The 19,337-nt window shown below is 37.3% G+C and overlaps 1 protein-coding gene across 1 annotated transcript in view; it reads right to left on the bottom strand.

Moving 5' to 3' along the window:
- Positions 1–19,337, bottom strand: part of PRKG2 (protein kinase cGMP-dependent 2) — a 175,149-nt gene that overhangs the window by 108,632 nt on the left and 47,180 nt on the right. Inside the window, exon 2 of the mRNA XM_007946829.2 lies at positions 1,078–1,244. Within this exon, the coding sequence (XP_007945020.1) occupies positions 1,078–1,244 (167 nt within the window). The remainder of the gene's footprint in view (positions 1–1,077; positions 1,245–19,337) is intronic.

Here is a 19,337-nt window from a genome sequence, read left to right as displayed (position 1 = left end):
CTGCCTCGGAAACCCAAGGAGGGGTCGCTATGAGTCGGGGCTGACTCGACGGCACCTAACAACAACAACAACAGTATCTAAGCAAACTCAAGTAATTATAAACAGAAGAAACCATTCAAAACCTTATGAAAAAATAAAAAAAACATATATAGGGAGTTCTAATCATAGGGCACTTCACTTGATATCTCTATTGGCTAAATGTACATACATTGTTTTCTAAAATCATTAGTATGCAACCAAAATATTTTACAAAAAAACAAAACTAATTGTTTTGTTCCTGGTATAGGTACCTAAAAATGTCCACATAGACAATAGTATTTTCCTGTTTGTTGAATGAGCAGCATTGTAATTACAAGTGTGGATTCTGAGTCATACTGACTAAATTTTCATTCTATGTCACTATAACCTGTGTGGCCTTGTGTAAATTACCTAACCTTTCTGTGGCACAGTCCACATTAGTAACATGGAGATAATAACAACAGTGTCTGCCTTCCAAGGTTGGTAAGAAGATGAAATGAGATGCCTGACATATTGAAAAAAAAAAGCCTCAAACTCACTGCTATTGAGTTGATTCTGACTCATAGTGACTCTCATTGGGTTTCCAAGGCTGTCAGTCTTTACGGAAGCAGACTGCCTGACATACAGGGAGAAAAAAAAAAAAAAAAAAAAAAACCTGCTGTCAAATCAATTCTGACTCATAGAGACCCAATGTGTGTTAGAGTAGAAATGTGTTCTATAAAGTCTTCAGTGGCTAATTTTTTTCTGAAAGTAGACGACCAGGTCTTTCTTCCAAGGCACCTCTGTGTGAACTCTAACCACCACCCTTTTCGTTAATGGCTGAGCACTTAACCATTTGTGCCAACCAAGGACATGTAAAAAGCATTTGGTGACTGTGAAGTATTATCATTCATCATCATGATTTGAGCAAACAATGTTTCTATTTCATGAACTCAATCTGTTAAATTTTCTACAAATAGATTGATCAGTTGTGTATTTTTATAAATATGGGGAAGAAAAGTCTAAAACAATACTCAAAATATTTGTGACACAATAATTTGAAAAACCTGTGATACCCACCTGCCAGGACAAAGATATGGTTTCCTGGTTCTCCTTGCTTAATAATGTAACTCCCTTGCTGGTAGTTTCTCCCATACATGCATTCCACCATGTCTTTGATCTGCTGAGGATCCAGTCTCTTCAGAAATTGATTCTTATTAAGGGCGTCTGTAATGAGTTTCTTCTCACTGGTGGAATGGGAAAAAGATGTTAGTCACAATTAATGAAAATCTTATTTTGCTATTCAGATTAACTTCATTCTGATTCTTGATATAACTACTTAGATACTTATTGCTTTTCCATCAAGGGCAAACATTGTTTTTCTCTATAGCCACCAAACACTTCACCCTTATAATTATCACATCTTACATATAAACCTTTGAAAATATTTTAAAATCTTTTTCTGGTAATCATTATTACACCAATTTTATTATCACTCTTAATTTTCATCATCACAAATGCAGTATGCCTCAAGATTTCTAGATGTATTATTAGAGGACATTGATATTTAGATGGAAATTAAATCCATTTGATAGTAAGAAGTTCTGTTTAAGGAACTATAAGGCAGTATTCTTTCACTGATGAATTCATGTGCACACAGTATCTATGGTACTAGATATTTTATCTTATTTTTATATCTTATGTAATCCTCACCACTATCCAGTGAGATAGCTACTGCTTCTCTTTTATGGATAAGTAAACTGAGATTAAGGGGTAAGGGCAATTTATCTATTGTAGGATTTTGATCGTTCTCTGAGTCCAAAGACTATGCTACTCCTATTTCAACCCACTGTCTCTTCTAAGTCAGCTCCCTTGGATCTCATTAGATCTGACCAGACATGGCAGGGGGGAGGTGGTGGCCTGGATTTACCTAGGTTTTTATTCTATGTATGTCTAGGCTACATAAGACCTACATATCCATCTCACAGACTATTCATTCCCTAAATCCAGGGCCCTGCCTTATAGATAATACTAAAATGTTCTACTTACTCTTGGAAAAGAAACAACTCAAAATACTTACTCACCAGTCTTTATCACAAAGCAAAAATGTCAAATGTCATAATTAACACCCTTAATCTGTAGATATCATAGAATTATAAACTGGAAGAAAAGACTTGGCTTGTGGGCCAAGTCAAAATCTTTGCAAATATACTTGTTCTTACTCATAAAATCAGCATCGTTCTTTACAATAAGTGTTTTCTTTGTTTTTCATTCAAAATTTCTTCCATTACTAATTTACTGTTTGAAAACTGGTAATGTTTTGCTATACAAAAAGTTTTCAAGTCCAAGGTAAAGTTTCATGGAATCAGATACTTTATGACCCCACCATCAGATCACCAGGCTACATGAAAGAAACAGACTGAACTCATAAACACTCATGAAGCCTTTAGTGGCTAATTTAATTTACTGTAAAGAAGGCATTCTTTATGAATGCCTTCTTTACAGTAACTCCATCATTCCCAAACGATATAAAGTCTTTGAGTGCCTTGAAAACTTCTTTCCACCTTCATCTAATTTATGACCTAATTTATGCAATTCCCTTTAAAAAATATCACTGCTATCCATTTTACTTTCTGTTTCAAGGACGTCATAACTACCCAACAATAAATATCCTTAGGTCTGGACAACTGTAATGGCTTCTTTTCTGGTATTGTAGCATCTAGCCTCTTTCCTCTAGAGTGTGCCCTACACTTTATTATCAACTTAATCTTGCTAAAAAAATAATCTCGTTCTTCCTCCATCCACTGAAACCAACTGCTCTTTCAATTAATGTATTGCAAGAACATTATCTTTCCAGGGGTGGGACGGGAGGGGAGGGAACATTGTTAGATAGGTAGAGACAAGTATTGATTTGGGAGAAGAGAAGGGCAATGTACCAAATGTGAGTGATCAACATGGTGGCAATGAGGAAGAGGAAGACATAGAGCAGTACATGGGAGGTGCAGACAACAAAGATGAACCCTTTTGCACATACAGTACTACATTGTCAGTGAAGGCAAACATGGCTATATGGGTGGATACATGGGTAGACAGGCTGAAATATTAGGTATGTCTGTGCAGGAGGCAGTGTACAAAAGAGCATGTATAGGGTTGGCAGACAATGTTTCTACAAGTATATCTGTATGTTCTGTAAGAATTCCCAAATGTATAGTAGAGCTGACAATGGAAAAGTTTGCTATAATAGTCACTTCTTGGGCACAGCCAGCTACCCAGAGGGAGCAAGCAGTTGAACCTGTGGGCTTGGGACCACAGTTGCAGGGGACATCAAGCTCAATTGGCATAATACACTACACAAAACATTGCTCCACCTCCTACTTTGGCAAGTAGCGAATGGGATCTTAAAAGCTTGCAAGCAGCCACCTAGATGCAACAATGCGTCTTTCCTCATCCAGAGCAAAGAAGAATGAAGAAAACCAAAGATTCATTGAAACAATTAGTTCAAGTGACTGACACACCATGTGTTCTGCAGCCTATATAACTGAGACCAGAAGAACTACAAGGTGCCCAGCTACCACTGTCATCCACTCAGAGGGGGATCTAAGTAGGAGATCCTGGATAGAGTGGAAGAACAATGTAGAACAAAATTCAAAATCATTTTTTTAAAAAATAAAGGGACCAAGTTTGCTGGTCTGATAGAGCCTGGTGGAACCACTGAAACTATGGCCCCTAGCTGCACTTTGGGTCTGGAATTGAACCCACACCTGTGGCTTCCAGCCAAACAAAAGACAGGCATATTAAGTGAACATTTACACTAGGTAGATACACTCCTTGGAGAGATCATGAGAGAAGAGAAGGGTTGTGTATGCACAGGGACATAGTTCAGGGGGCAGGAGTGCATAGAGAGAAGGACACAGTACTAAAAAAAAAAAATAAATAGAAAAGAACATTTTCTTTGCTAGGTGCTCTTTTAGGTATAAGTGGTAGAACCATGATAAATATAAAAAAGGCCCCCCATGAACATCCACGTCAGTGTTACACTCTAGCTAATATTTCTTCAAGGCCCACATATCCCAATTTCCCAAAGTATATTATAAGAAACTCTATATGCTGAGTTTAAACAATTTTCAAATTTCATGATATAGAATTTGCAAGTTCAAAGAAGTCTTGAAGTAACTAAAAAACCAAGCCAAACCCACTCCCATCGAGTTGATTGTGACTCATAGCAACTCCTCCTTGGGTTTCTGAGGTGGTAACACTGCAGAACCAGATTGCCCAACCTTCCTACTGAGGAGCGGCTGGTGGGTTTGAACCACCAGCCTTCTGATTAGCAGTCAAATGCCTTAGGCATTACTCCACAAGGACTTCTTTTCAGTAACTAAATATTTAAGTCAATGTTTCCCAAAGTTCAATGTCTGTTTGTCTCTGTTTGTTTGACTTCACTTTATTAACATTCTGTCGCAGTGCTATGAAATATCTTTTTGTACACAGAAGAACATCAATAGCCCACAATCTGGTGGTCACCATTTCATACCATATGGCTCTACTTTAGCCATCTAGTATTACTCTCCAAAATAAATCCTTTGTTACAGATAGGCTAGTATGCTTACTATACTCCTAAACATGCCAACTTTATCGTCAAGGCTTGGCACATATTTTCTCCCCTAATTTAACTTAGTTTCTCATCTTTCCACACATCTATAGTATATATTCACCAAGAAACTCCTTATGATGCTACAGCTCACACAATGTTCTATTCTACTCTGAAATCCTAGAATATTTATATTCATGTTCATTTCAGGAGGTGGCATATGATCAAGTACCAATGGTATTAAAGGAAGAAGTTGAAGCTGCACTGAAGGAATTGCTGAAAAACAAGGCCCCAGAAATTAAAGGAATACTCATTGAGATGTTTCAATAAATGGATGCTGCACTAGAGGCACTCACTCTGCTATGCCAAGAGATTTGGAAAACAACTACCTGGCCAACTGACTGGAAAAGATCCATATTTGTAACCATTCCAAAGAAAGGTGATCCCACAGATTGTGGAAATTATCAAACAATATCATTAATATCAAACACAAGTAAAATCTTACAGAAGATAATTCAAAAACAGTTGCAGCAATATATTCACAGAGAACTTCCAGAAATGCAAGCTGGATTCAGAAGAGGATGTGGAATGAGGAATATCGTTGCTTATGTCAGATGGATCTTGGCTCAAAGCAAACAATACCAGAAAGATGTTTACTTGTGTTTTATTAACTATGCAAAAGCATTAAAATTTGTGGATCATAACAAATTATGGATAACATTGAGAAGAATATGAATTCCAGAACACTTGATTGTACTCATGAGGAACCTGTACATAGACCAGGAGGCTGTCATTCGAACAGAACAAGGGATATCACATTGTTTAAAATCAAGAAGGGAGTATGTCAGGGTTATATCTTTTCACCATACTTATTCAATCTGTATGCTGAGCAAATACTCTGAGAAGCTGGACTATATAATAAAGAATGTGGCATCAGGATTGGAGGAAGACTCATTAATAACCTGCTACACGCAGATGACACAACTTTGCTTGCTAAAAGCACTCACTGATGAAGATTGAAGACTACAGTCTGGAGTATGTATTACATCTCAATTAAAAAAAAAATCCTCACAACTGAACCAATAAGCAGCATCACCATAAATGGAGAAAAGACAGAACTTGTCAAAGACTTCATATTAATTGGTTGTACAATCAATACCAATGGAAGCAGCAGTCAGTACATCAGATGACGTATTGCATTGGGTAAATCTGTTGCAAAAGATCTCTTTCAAGTTTTGAAGAGCAAAGATGTCTCCTTGAAGACCAAGGTGCACCTAACCCAAGCCATGGTATTTTCAATTGCCTCATATGTATGTGAGAGCTGGACAATGAATAAGGAAGACTGAAAAAGAGTCAATGCTTTTAAGTTGTGGTGCTGGCAAAGAATACTCAAAGAACCATGGACTGCTAAAATAACTAACAAATCTGTCCTGGAAGAAGTGCAGCTGGAATGCCCTTGGAAGTGATAATGTCCAGACTTCATCTCACCTGCTTTGGTCATGTTGTCAGAAGGGACCCTGGAGATTCCCTGGAGGATATCATGCTTGGTAAAATGGAGGGTCAGCAAAAAATGGGAAGGCCCTCAATAAGGTGGATTGACACAGTGGTTGCAATGATGGGCTGAGTCATAGCAAAGATCGTGAGGCTGGCACAGGACAGGACTGTGTTTCATTCTGTTGTATCAGAGATGACTTGATGGCACCTAAAAGCTCTGGTAGCATAGTGCCTAAGGCACTTGACTGCTAACCAGAAGGCTGGCGGTTCAAACCCACCAGCCACTCCTCAGAAGGAAGGTTGGGCAGTCCTACTTCCGTAGTGATACTGCCTTGGAAACCCAAGGAAGGGTCGCTATGAGCCGGGGCCGACTTGATGGCAAATAACAAAAACAACACAATGGAAATTCTACAACAACAATAAAAAGCAATGCCTGAAGCTTGGAACTCGGTAGATGGATTTTAAATCAGCTACAGCATGTCTGAGAAAAGAATTAGGAGCTAAAGATAATTAGGTAGAAAATACAAAAATAGAAGATTGACTAGATTCTATGGATGGCAAATAACCAAAAAATCAAACCAACTGCTACAGATGTTGATTCCAACTGATAGCAACCCCCACTGAGTTTTCAAGGCTGTAAATCTTTACAGAGGTAGACAGCCTCATCTTCCTCCTGCAGAGCAGCTGGTGGGTTTGAACTGCTGACCTTCTGGTTAGCCATCAAATGCCTTACCAACTACGCCACCAAAGCTCCTTATGGATGGCAAATAGTGTGTGTAGGGGAACAAAAGAGGCATGTGGGTCATGGTGGAGAAGTTGAACATGTATATAATCTGGGCCACTGAAAAGTGAAAGAATATAGCTGAAATAATATACAGTGAGAAAATATTAAACAATTTTCTTAAACCAATAAAAAGACATCAAGTTGCAGACTTAAGAATCACTACAAATTCTAGCAACATAAATAAAAAGAAAAACATATACAGGCCCATCACAATCAAATTTCTGCTAATCAAGTACAAAGAGAAAAATACAGAAAGTTGCTAGAGAAAAGGGGAACATTGCCTTCAAATGAGCAACAATAGAACTGATTGAACTGACTAACTTCTTAACAGAGAGTAAAGCCAGAAGATAGTTTAGTACCTTCAAAATGCTTCAAAGTGCCTGTCTCAAAATCTTTACCCAGTGAAAATAGCCTACAAAAATGAAAGCAAAACGAAGACATTTTCAGAACTTTTTTTTTTTTTCCCCCCAATTAGGAACTGACACATAGAAAATCTCCAGACAGAAAATCATCACAGATGGAAACTGGTAGGTGTTAGAGGGAAGAAAAGCAGTGGAAAAAGTAGTTACGTAGGTGATTAAAGGAACCTTGTATTTATAAAATAGTAATAGCAGCATCTTGTGGGGTTTAAAATACATGATAAGTAAAATACATGAAAAGTATAGCCAAAAAATGCAGAGGATGGAAAGAAACAGAGTTAAACTGCCATCGAGTCAATTGCAAGTCATAGAGATCTGCACTGGGTTTCCAAGGCTGTAAACCTTTGTGGAAGTAGACTGCCACATTTTTCTCCTGTGGGTTTGAACTGCCGACTTTCTGGTTAGCAGCCTTACTACTCACTATGCCACCAGAGCTCCTTTATTTAAAGGCTAGAAAGTGACAAAAGTATTAATCAATATTAGAACTTTAATAAGTGAAAGATATATACTATAACTCTAGGGTAACCCTAAAAGATTAGTCAAAGAATGTTTAATAAAAAACTAACAGAGGAGAAAATGGAATAATTATACTTAATTAATCTAAAAGATACAAAAAAGTAGAGAAAAGAAATAGAACAAATAGGAAGCAAATAGTAGGATAATAGATTAAACCTATATATTTTGAATTTATATTAAAGATAAATGTCTTCAATAACCCAACTTAAAGATGAGATATTCAGAGTAGACAAATAATAATAATAATAAAGGAAACACCAAATAAGTGCTGTTTATAAGTGATATGCCTTAAAGGTAATGGTATAGAAAGATTGAAAGTAAAACAGTAGAATGTGAGGGACTAAGTAAATACTAGTCCAAAAGAAATCTGGTACATTTATACTGATACAGAGAGTAGGTGGAAAAGAGAGACACATATGCAAAAATAAAGAGGGAAATTTTATGTTGAAACAAGAATCAGATCTCATCAAGTAATATATAATATAGCATCAAAATAATATACAGCAAAAATTGACAAAACTTTTAAAAAATAGACAAATCCACAATCATTTTGAGATATCATAGCATATTGCTCTTAGTAACTGATATAATAGGCAGATAAAAATTAGTTTTAAAATACAAGATTTAAGTAATAGATTATCAAAATGTACTTACTTCCTTGCCCTGGCTGATATTTTAAAAGACTAAATCAATAACTGAAGAAAACATATTTTCTTCCAGTGCACATGAAACCATCACAAAAATTAATGATGTGGTGGACCATAAAGTGGATTTCAACCAATTTTATAGGATTGAAGCAGTACACTATATTATTTGGCTATAGTGGACCTACACTAGAAATAAATAATAAAAATTAATCACAAAATTGTTAAATCTTTGAAAAATAAGCAATATATTTCTAAACATACTGGTCAAAAAATAAATCATAAGGGAAATCCAATAATATTCTGAAATAAATAATATTATGGCACATCAAGTTTGTAGGATAGAGTCATAATAATAGTTAAGGGAAATTTAAACTCTTAAATTGGTTGATTAGAAAAGAAGATTAAAAATTAATAACCTAAGCATTCATCTCAAAAAGCTAGATAAAATAACAGCAAATTAAATACAAGGAAGATAAAAGGAAGAAAATAACAAAATGGATATAGAAAATAATAAACAGAATCATCAAAACTCAAAATACTTTATTTGAAAATACCAATAAAATTGAAAGATTCATGGTCAGAAACAGAGAGAGAGAAAAAGTACAATCACTAATATGGAAAATAAGAAAAGGGACACCACACACCACTATGGATCTTATAGATGGGAAAATAAATGATGCTATGAAATACTAATTTGAAGCTTTGTATGAAATGAAATAATACAATTTACCATATGACACTAGAAGGTAAACAAAACCTAATAAGCAATTAAAAAAATCAAACTGATGATAAAAACTACCTTACAAAAAAAATTCAAGACTCAGATGACCAGCAAGTTTTCCAAGACATTTAAGGAAGAAATAATATCAATGTACTCCAACAAATTTGAAAGCCTAGAAGAAATGGACAAATTTCTAGAGACACATGACTTACCTAAACTAACACAGACTGAGGGAGAAAATTTGAACAGGCCATAACAAAAAAAAAAAAAAAAAAAAATTGAATGGGACATTAAGAAAAACTCCCAGCAAAAAGAAATCCTGGCCCAGACAGCTTCAGTGGAGAATTCTACCAAACATTCAGAGAAGAGCTGATACCAATTCTATTCAAACTATTCCAGAACAAAGAAAAGGAAGGAATACTCCAAAATTCATTTTATGAAGCAAGCGTAACCCTGATACCAAAGCAAGGCAAAAATAATACTAAAAAATAAAATAAATAGACCAATGAACATAGATGCAAAAAGCCTCAACAAAATCCTACCTAACAGACTCCAATAGCATTACAAAAAATAATACATGGGTTTTTTGTTTTTTTTTTAAGATGGTGTCGTACTAACAGACCACATGCCAGATCCTTCTTGCAACAGAAATTTTGAGAAACTCAGTAGAACAGATACAAGTACTGATTCTGGAATTATGAACATGTAATGAGAAAATAAAGTACTAGATTGAGTGAAGACAAGAAAGGAGTAAATTTAGTGAGTGGGGAAATTAAAAAAAGAAGAACCTGACCAGCTGGCTGAGCTGAAGAGAAGCCATTAAAAACACAAAGGAGGTCAAAGGAAAAAAAAAAAAAACTTCACAGAACCCACAGGCGTTATCACAGAGTAGACAGATTGGGAAGATTTCAAGGTAGGCTAAAGTTGTGCATGTGGGAGAAGATCATAGTGGGAAACGGATCAGATTTCCCACAGCTTAAGCTGCCACAGAGTACAGGAGGGAGTAAGAGGAAGGGAAGAAAAACTCTCCTCAGATAAACCATACCCACAACAGGGGCCCACGTACAACTCTTAGGGACCCTTTTTAGCAAAAAGCACAAAGTAGAAGTGAGGCCTGGGGTTTCAGGACCTGCGGATCCTTGATTAGGAGGGCTGTCTTTTCTCCTGGGGGTGTCTGGTGGATTTGAACTGCAGGGCTTTGATTGATGTCTGAACAGCACCATTAGCAAACTGCTCCAAACAGTGCCTGCTACTGTCCTCCTACCGCAACTGAATCACAGGTTGAACTATCTCACACTAAGTACAAAAAAAAAAAAAAGCTTTAGCCTTCTCTCCTGGAGGTCATTTCTTGTGCCAATCTCCCTTCTCTTATGTGGACATGCACTACAGTGAATGAGCAGGTTCTGCCACAACAGCCAGTTTCCAGGGCCACTGGCTGAACATTAACTAGAAAAAACCCTCCCCAATTATCTTATCCTCCCTTCATTTTTCTACTTTACTATTCCCCAATATTTTTTCTTTCCATCTGAAAATTTACCCCCTCCTCATTTTTCATTTTCACCAAACCTTCATCCCTTTCACGTCTCCCACTTTTTTTTTCTTTCTTCTTCTTCTTATATTCTTTTTCCTTTTTCTCCATTTATCATCATCTATCTTTATACTATATTTTCATCTCTCCTTCTTCTTGGCTTTCTTATTTCTCTCTCGCTTTCTCTCTCTTTCCTGCCTCATCCAATGAGAGGAACACATTAACCCTCTATTAGCCAGCCATATCTACTATACCAACCACCTCTCCCAATAGATGAGTATCATCAATAGCTCCTGTGCCACAGGACCAATGACAAACAGTGGATAACACCTACTTGTCTTCATGACAGAAGACCTGCACCCACATCCCCACCAGTTACTCCACCTACATACAAAAAGTTGAAGAGTGTCAGTAAAGTCAAGCTAACAACCAAAGAAGTATACCAGTTCCATACCTCCGGAATATTAAAACCAAGTAAAACATAAAACCAGAGTGAAACATATCAGCACATAATCAAATAAAGACTACAATTTCAAAATGTCTAGGAAACAACACAGAACTTCAAATCAAACAAAAAAGCAGGACAAGACCGTAGAAACAAGTGTCCAAATTAAAGAATTAGGAAATCTACCCAAGAAAGAACAAGTAATAGAACTATGTGGTAAGCAATTTAAAAGAAATATATACAGGACCTTCCAAGAGCTCAAGGAAATCATAAAGAGAAGCAAGGAGAAGACAATACCCTTGAAGAATCCAGAAAAAATCATTCAAGAGCAAAATGACAAAATTAATACACAATTAGAAATCCAGAAGATGAGCACTAAAATTGTGTAGATAGATAACACATTGGAAGAACAAAAGAGTAGACTAGAACTGGCTGAAGAACATACTTCCAGAAGAAAAATCCTTTGGTACCAGCTTGGTATGAGGAAAAATCAGAACAAAGATTTAAGAGAATGAAGAAAATCTAATAGTTATATGACATGAAAAGAAATAACATACGTGTGACTGGAATTCCAGAATAACAGGAGACCAAAAAAAAAAAAAAAAAAAAACCACTGAGAAAATTATTGATACAGAACTTCTCTGTATCATGAAGAAAAAATGATACCCATCCAAGAAGTTCAACGAACCCCATACAGGATAGACCTCAAGAAAAAGTCACCAAGACATATCATAATCAAACTTTCTAAAACCAAAGACAAAGAAAGAATGTTGAGAGCAGCTCAGGAAAAACAAAATGTTACCTATAACAGACAAACAATAAGACTAAATTCTGATTTCTCAGCAGAAACTATGCAAGTAAAAAGGCAATGGAATGGCATATACAAAACCTTGACGGAAAAGAATTGCCAACCAAGAATTATATATCCAGCCAAATTGTCCGTCCTATGAGGGTCAAATTAAGACATTTCCAGACAAACAGAAATTAAGGGAATTTGTGAAAACCAGACTAACCCTACAAGAAATGCTAAAGGGAATACTTCTAACAGAAAATGAGCAACAGAGAACAACAAATTAAAATTAAGACACTCGACACCACCACTTAGAAACCACCCCAGAAAAAGAATCTCAAAATAAGCTCACAAAAAAAAGTAATTAGAGAATAGAGTGGTCACTCTATAAACAACACCGACAAAAAAGCAAATAGAGGGAATGAATGTTATAATTACAAAATTTCCAAATGCAGAGGAAGTCAGAACATTGCTTATATAGAACAAACTGCTCCCAGAGTAAGGAGATAAGAATTTACTTCAGGGTAACAAAGAAAATTAACAATCCTAAACAAATTAAGAAAGAAGGAAACCACAAGGGCTCAATAAACACAAAACCAAGAGTAATGAAGAAAAGAGAAAATACACTTGATAACAAAATGAACTCAGCACAGAAAAACACTTGTTGTTGTTGTTGTTAAGTGCCGTCGAGTCGTTTCCAACTCATAGCGACCCCATGCACAGCAGAACGAAACACTGCCCGATCCTGTGCCAGCCCCACAATCCCTGCTATACTTGATCCCATCATCGTAGCCACTGTATCGATCCATCTCCTTGAAGGCCTCCCCCTCTTTCGTCGACCCTCCACCCTACCAAGCATGACATCCTTCTCCAGGGAATGGTCCCTTCTTACAACATGACCAAAATAGGTGAGACGAAGTCTGGCCATTCTTGCTTCCAAGGAGCATTCTGGCTGCACTTCCTCCAGGACAGATCTGTTAGTTCTTTTAGCAGTCCATGGTACTTTCAGCATTCTCTGCCAGCACCACAACTCAAAAGCATCAACTCTTCTTCGGTCTTCCTTATTCATTGTCCAGCTCTCACATGCATACCAGGTGATTGGAAATATCATGGCTTGTGTCAGGCACACCTTAGTCCTCAATGAGATATCCTTGCTCCTCAGCACTTGAAACAGTTCCTTCGCAGTTGACTTTCCCAATGCTACACGTCGTCTAATGTCCTCACTGTTGCTTCCGTTGGCATCGATTGTAGAACCAAGCAACGTGAATTCTTTGACAGCCTCAATCTTCTCTCCATTTATTGTGATGCTGCTCATTGGTCCAGTTGTGAGGATTTTTGTTTTCTTTATGTTGAGATGTAATCCATACTGCAGACTGTATTCTTCAACCTTCATCAGTAGGTGCCTTAAGTCATCCTCACTTTCAGCAAGCAAAGTTGTATCATCTGCATATCTCAGGTTGTTAATGATTCTTCCTCCAATCCTGATACCACATTTTTCTTCATATAGTCCAGCTTCTCGGATTATTTGCTCAGCGTATAGATTGAATAAGTGTGAAGAAAGAATACAACCCTGACACACTCCATTCTTGATTTTAAACCATGTGGTGTCCCCTTGTTCTGTTCGAATGACAGCCTCCTGGTCCAAGAAAAACACTTGGAAAAAAGGAATCACCAACAACACAACAAAAAATACTATAAAATTATAGCAATAAATTCATACCATCATTCATTACACTGGATGTGAATGGACTAAATGCACCAGTCGAGAGAAAGAAAGTGGTAAACTGAATAGGAAAAGAAGACCCATCAATATGCTGCCTACAAGAGACCCATCTTAGACACAAAGATAAATATAAATTAAAAATCAAGGTATGGAAAAAAATATATCAAGCTAATGGTAATCAACCGACACTTGTCTGCCAGTTTGTCATACTGTGGTGGCTTGCATGTTGCCATGAGGTTGGAAGCTATGCCACTAGTATTTCAAACACCAGCAGGGTCACCCATGGCAGACAGATTTCAGTGGAGCTTCCGATGAAGACAGACTCAGAAGAAGGATGGAGCCATTCACTTCTCAAAGAATTGGCCAGTAAAAACCTTATGAATAGCAGTGAAACATTGTCTGATATATTGCTGGAAGACTATGCATAGTCCTGAAACATTGTCTGATAGAGTGCTGGAAGATGACTCCCCCCTCGCCCCATCAGAAGTCACTCAAAATACAATTGGGGAAGAGCTGCCTTCTCAAAGTAGAATTGACCTTAACAACATGGATGGAGTAAAGCTTTCGGGACCTCCATTTGCTGACAAGGTATCACTCAAAATGGGAAAAACAGCTGCAAACATCCATTAACAATCAGAACAAAGAATGTACAGAATATGAATCTAGGAAAATTGAGAGTTGTCAAAAATGAAATGCAATGCATAAAGATCAATAAAGGTTGCATTAGTGACCTGAAATGGACTGGTTTTGGCCACTTTGAATCAGACAATCATAACATCTACAATGCAGGAAATGACAAATCGAACAGGAATGGTGCGCCATTCATCATTCCAATGAATGTTTTGAGATCTATTATAAAGTGCAATGCTATCAGAGATAGTATAATAGCCATATGCCTACAAGGAAAAGCAGTTAATACAACTATGATTCAAATTTACACACGAACCACCAAAGCCAAAGATGAGGAAATTGAAGATTTTCACCAACTTCTGCAGTCTAAATTGACCAAACATGCAATCAAGATGTATTGATTATTACTGTTATTGGAATGCAAAAGTTGGTAATAAAGAAGAATTACCAGTAGTTGGGTTTCCGAGGCAGTATCATTATGGAAGTAGATTGCCCATCTTCCTTCCAAGGAGTGGCTGGTGGGTTTGAACCGCCAGCCTTCTTGTTAGCAGTCAAGTGCCTTAGGCACTATGCAACCAGAGCTCCTCATCAGAGTACAACCTACGTTAATGATATGGATAAAGTAAGTCTTTCATGAGCTCCGTGTTCTGACATGGCATGACTCAAATTGAGGAGAAACAGCTACAAACATCCATTAATAATCAGAACATGAAATGTATAAAGTATGAATCTAGGAAAATTGGAAGTTATCAAAAATGAAACTGAACACATAAAGATTGATATTGTAGGCATTAGGGAGCTGAAATGGACAGGTTTTGGGCATTTTGAATCAGATAACCATGTGATTTACTATGCCAGGAATGACAAATTGAAGAGGAATGGTATGGTATTCATCATCATAAAGGATGTTTCAAGATCTGTCCTGAAGTACAATGCTGTCAGTGATAGGATAATATCCATACGCCTAAAGGAAGACCCATTAATACTACTATTATTCAAATTTATGCACCAACTACCAAAGCCAAAGATGAGGAAATTGAAGATTTTTATCAACTTCTGCAGTCTGAAATTGACAGAACATGCAATCAAGATGTGTTGTTTATCACTGGTGATTGGAATGCAGAAGTTGGAAACAAAGAAGAATCACTGGTAGTTGGAAAATTTGGCCTTGGTGACAGAAATAACGCTAGTGATGGCATAATAGAATTTTGCAAGACCAATGACTTATTCATTGCAAATACCTTTTTCAACAACACAGATGGTGGCTATACACATGGATTTTGCTAGGTGGAGTACACAGGAATCAGATTAACTACATCTGTGGCAAGAGGCAATAGAAAAGTTCAATACCTTCAGCCAAAACAAGGCCAGGAGCTGATTGTGGAACAGAGCATCAACTGCTCATATGCAAGTTCAGCTTGAAGTTGAAGACAATTAAAATGAGCCCACGAGAGCCAAAATATGACATTGAATATATCCCTAATGAATTTAGAGACCATCTAAATAATAGATTTGATGCAGTGAACACCAATGACCAAAAACTAGAAGAATTGTGGGATGATGTCAAGATCATCATCTATGAAGAAAGCAAGAGGTCATTAAGAAGATGAGAAAGAAAGAAAAGACCAAAATGGATGTCAGAAGGAACTCTGAAAGTTGCCCTTTAATAGAGACTAGGTAAAGCAAATGGAAGAAATGACAAGATAAAAGAGCTGAACAGAACATTTCAAGAGCAGCTCGAGCAGACAAAGCCAATTACTATAATGAAATGTGCAAATACCTGGAATTGGAAAACCAAAAGGGAAGAACACAGTCAGCATTTCTCAAGCTGAAAGAACTGCGGAAAAAATTTAAGCCTCAGGTTGCAATATTGAAAGATTCTATGGGCAAAATATAGAATATATATAGATTCTAAAAATAGAATATATATAGAATCTAAATATAGATTCTATGGGAAAAATGGGAGCTCTGGTAGTGTAGTGCCTAAGGCACTTGACTGCTAACCAGAAGGCTGGTGGTTCAAACCCACCATCCACTCCTCGGAAGGAAGATGGAGCAATCTACTTCCATAGTGACACTGACTTGGACACCCAAGGAGGGGTCACTATGAGTCTGGTCTGATTCGACAGCACATAACAACAACAACAACAACAATGGGCAAAATATTGAATGATGCAGGAAGCATCAAAAGAAGATGGAAGGAATATACAAAGTCACTGTACCAAAAAGAACTGATCTTCATCCATTTCAGAAGGTGACAGTCAAGAACCAATGGTATTGAAGGAAGAAGTTGAAGCTGCACTGCACTGAAAGAATTGGTAAAGAACAAGGTTCCAGGAATTGACAGAATACCCACTGAGATGTTTCAACAAATGGATGCCCCGCTGGAGGCACTCACTCAGTTATGCCAAGAGATTTGGAAGACAGCTACCTGGCCAACTGACTGAAGGAGATTCATATTTTTACCAATTCCAAAGAAAGCTGGTTTCACAAAATGTGGAAATTATCGAACAATATCATCACATGCAAGTAAAATCTTACAGAAGATAATTCAAAAACAGTTGCAGCAGTATATTGACAGAGAACTTCCAGAAATGCAAACTAGATTCAGAAGAGGACGTAGGATGAGAGATATCATTGCTGATGTCAGATGGATCTTGGCTGAAAGCAAAGAATACCAGAAAGATGTCTACTTGTGTTTTTATTGACTATGCAAAGGCATTTGATTGTGTGGATCATAACAAATTGTGGATAACATTGATAAGAATGGGAATTCCAGAACACTTAATTGTACTCGTGAGGAACCTGTAGATAGACCTGGAGGTTGTTGTTCGAACAGAAAAAGGGAACACTACATGATTTAAAAGCAAGAATGGAGTGCATCAGGGTTGTATCTTTCACCATACTTATTCAATGTGTATGCTGAGCAAATAATCCAAGAAGCTGGACTATATGAAGAAGAACATGGCATTAGGATTGGAGGAAGAATCATTAACAACTTGTGATATGACACAACTTTGCTTGCTGGAAGTGAGGATGACTTGAAGAACTTACTGATGAAGACTGAAGACTACAGTCTGCAGTATGAGTTACAACCCAATATAAAGAAAACAAAAATCCTCACAACTAGTCCTATAAGCAAAATTACATTAAATGGAGAAAAGATTGAAATTGTCAAAGACTTCACATTATTTGGTTCTACAATCGAAGCCAATGGAAGCAGCAGTCAGGACATCAGATGATGTATAGCACTGGGCAAATTGGCTGCAAAGGACCTCTTTCAAGTGCTGAGGAGCAAAGATGTGTCCTTGAAGACTAAGGTGCACCTGAGACAAGCCATGGTATTTTCAATCACCTCATATGCTGTGAGAGCTGGACAATGAATAAGAAAGACCAAAGAAGAGTTGATCCTTTTGAGCCATGATCTGTCCTGGAAGAAGTGCAGCCAGAATGCTCCTCAGAGGCGAGAATGGCCAGACTTGGTCTCACATACTTTGGTCATGTTGTCTGAAGGGACCATTCCCTGGAGGATGTCATGCTTGCTAAGGTGGAGGGTCAGCAAAAGAGAGGAAGGCCCTCAACAAGATGGATTGACACAGTGGCAGTGGCGATAGGCTCAGTATAGCAAGAATCCTGGAGCTGGCTCAGGATCGCGCAGTGTTTCGTTCTGCTGTGCATAGGGTTGCTATGAGTCGGAAATGACTTGATGGCACCTAACAACAACAACAACATCACTATGGAAGTAGATTGCCCAACCTTCCTTCCAAGGAGAGCTGGTGGGTTAGAACCGCTAGCCTTCTGGTTAGCAGTCAGATGCCTTAGGCACTACACCACCAGAACTAAAGACATCACTAAAAAGGAAAGCTATACACCAATATCTCTCCTGAATATTGTCTGCACACACAAAAATCTTCAACATAATCCTAGCCAACAGAATCCAACATCATATAAAAATAATAATAATAATACACAGTGACCAAGAGGGATTCATACCTGGTATCCAAGGATGTATACCAGAAAAACAATCAATATAGTCCATCACATAAATAAAACAAAGGAAAAGAATCACATGATTACATCAATTGATTGAAAAGCATTTGATAAAATCTGACACCCATTCCTGATCAAAACTCTCAGAAAAATAAAATAAAATAAAAGGGAAATTCATCAGTATAATAAAAGGCATATATGCAAAACCAACAGCCGACATTATTCTCAATGGGGAAAGACTTGAAGCATTCCCCTTGTGAATGGAGACTAGACAAAGATGTCTTCCATCACCATTCTTATTTACCATTGTATTGGAAGTCCTAGGTAGGGCAATAAGGCAAGAAAAAGAAATAAAAATCATCCAAATTGGCAAAGAAGAAGTAAAGCTATCTCTATTTGTAGATGACTTTATCCTATCTTAGAAAATCCAAGAGAATCAGCAAGAAAATTACTGCAACTAATAGAAAGGTTCAGCAAAGTGGTAGGATACAAGATCAACACACAAAAATCAGTTGGATTCCTCTACATTAACTAAGAGATGTCTGTAAATGAAGTAAGGAAAATAATACCATTTTCAATTGCTATCAAAAAGATTAAATACTTAGGAATAAATCATACCAGAGACACAAAAGATCTATACAAAGAAAACTATGAAACATTATTACAAGAGACCCTCATAAATGGAAAAAATGCTATGTTCATGGATAGGAAGACTGAATTTTGTGAAAATGGCAATACTACTCAAAACAATCTATACATTCAATGCAATCCTGATCCAGATTCCATCAGCATTCTTTGTTGTTCTTGTTGTTAAGTGTCATCGAGTCATTTCTGACTCACAGTGACCCCGTGCATAGCAGAACGAAAGACTGCCCGATCCTACTCCAGCCCCACAGTCCCTGCTATACAGGACAGATCTGTTAGTTCTTTTAGCAGTCCATGGTACTTTCAGCATTCTTCGCCAGCACCGCAACTCAAAAGCATCAACTCTTCTTCGGTCTTCCTTATTCATCGTCCAGCTCTCACATGCATACCAGGCGATTGGAAATATCACGGCTTGTGTCA

Source organism: Orycteropus afer, unplaced genomic scaffold, assembly GCF_000298275.1.
Source record: "Orycteropus afer afer isolate SDZICR_OR568_19922 unplaced genomic scaffold, OryAfe1.0 scaffold00172, whole genome shotgun sequence".
NCBI lineage: Eukaryota > Metazoa > Chordata > Mammalia > Tubulidentata > Orycteropodidae > Orycteropus > Orycteropus afer.
Note: the sequence above shows the minus strand (reverse complement) of the source record. Positions and strands in the feature narration are given on the sequence as shown.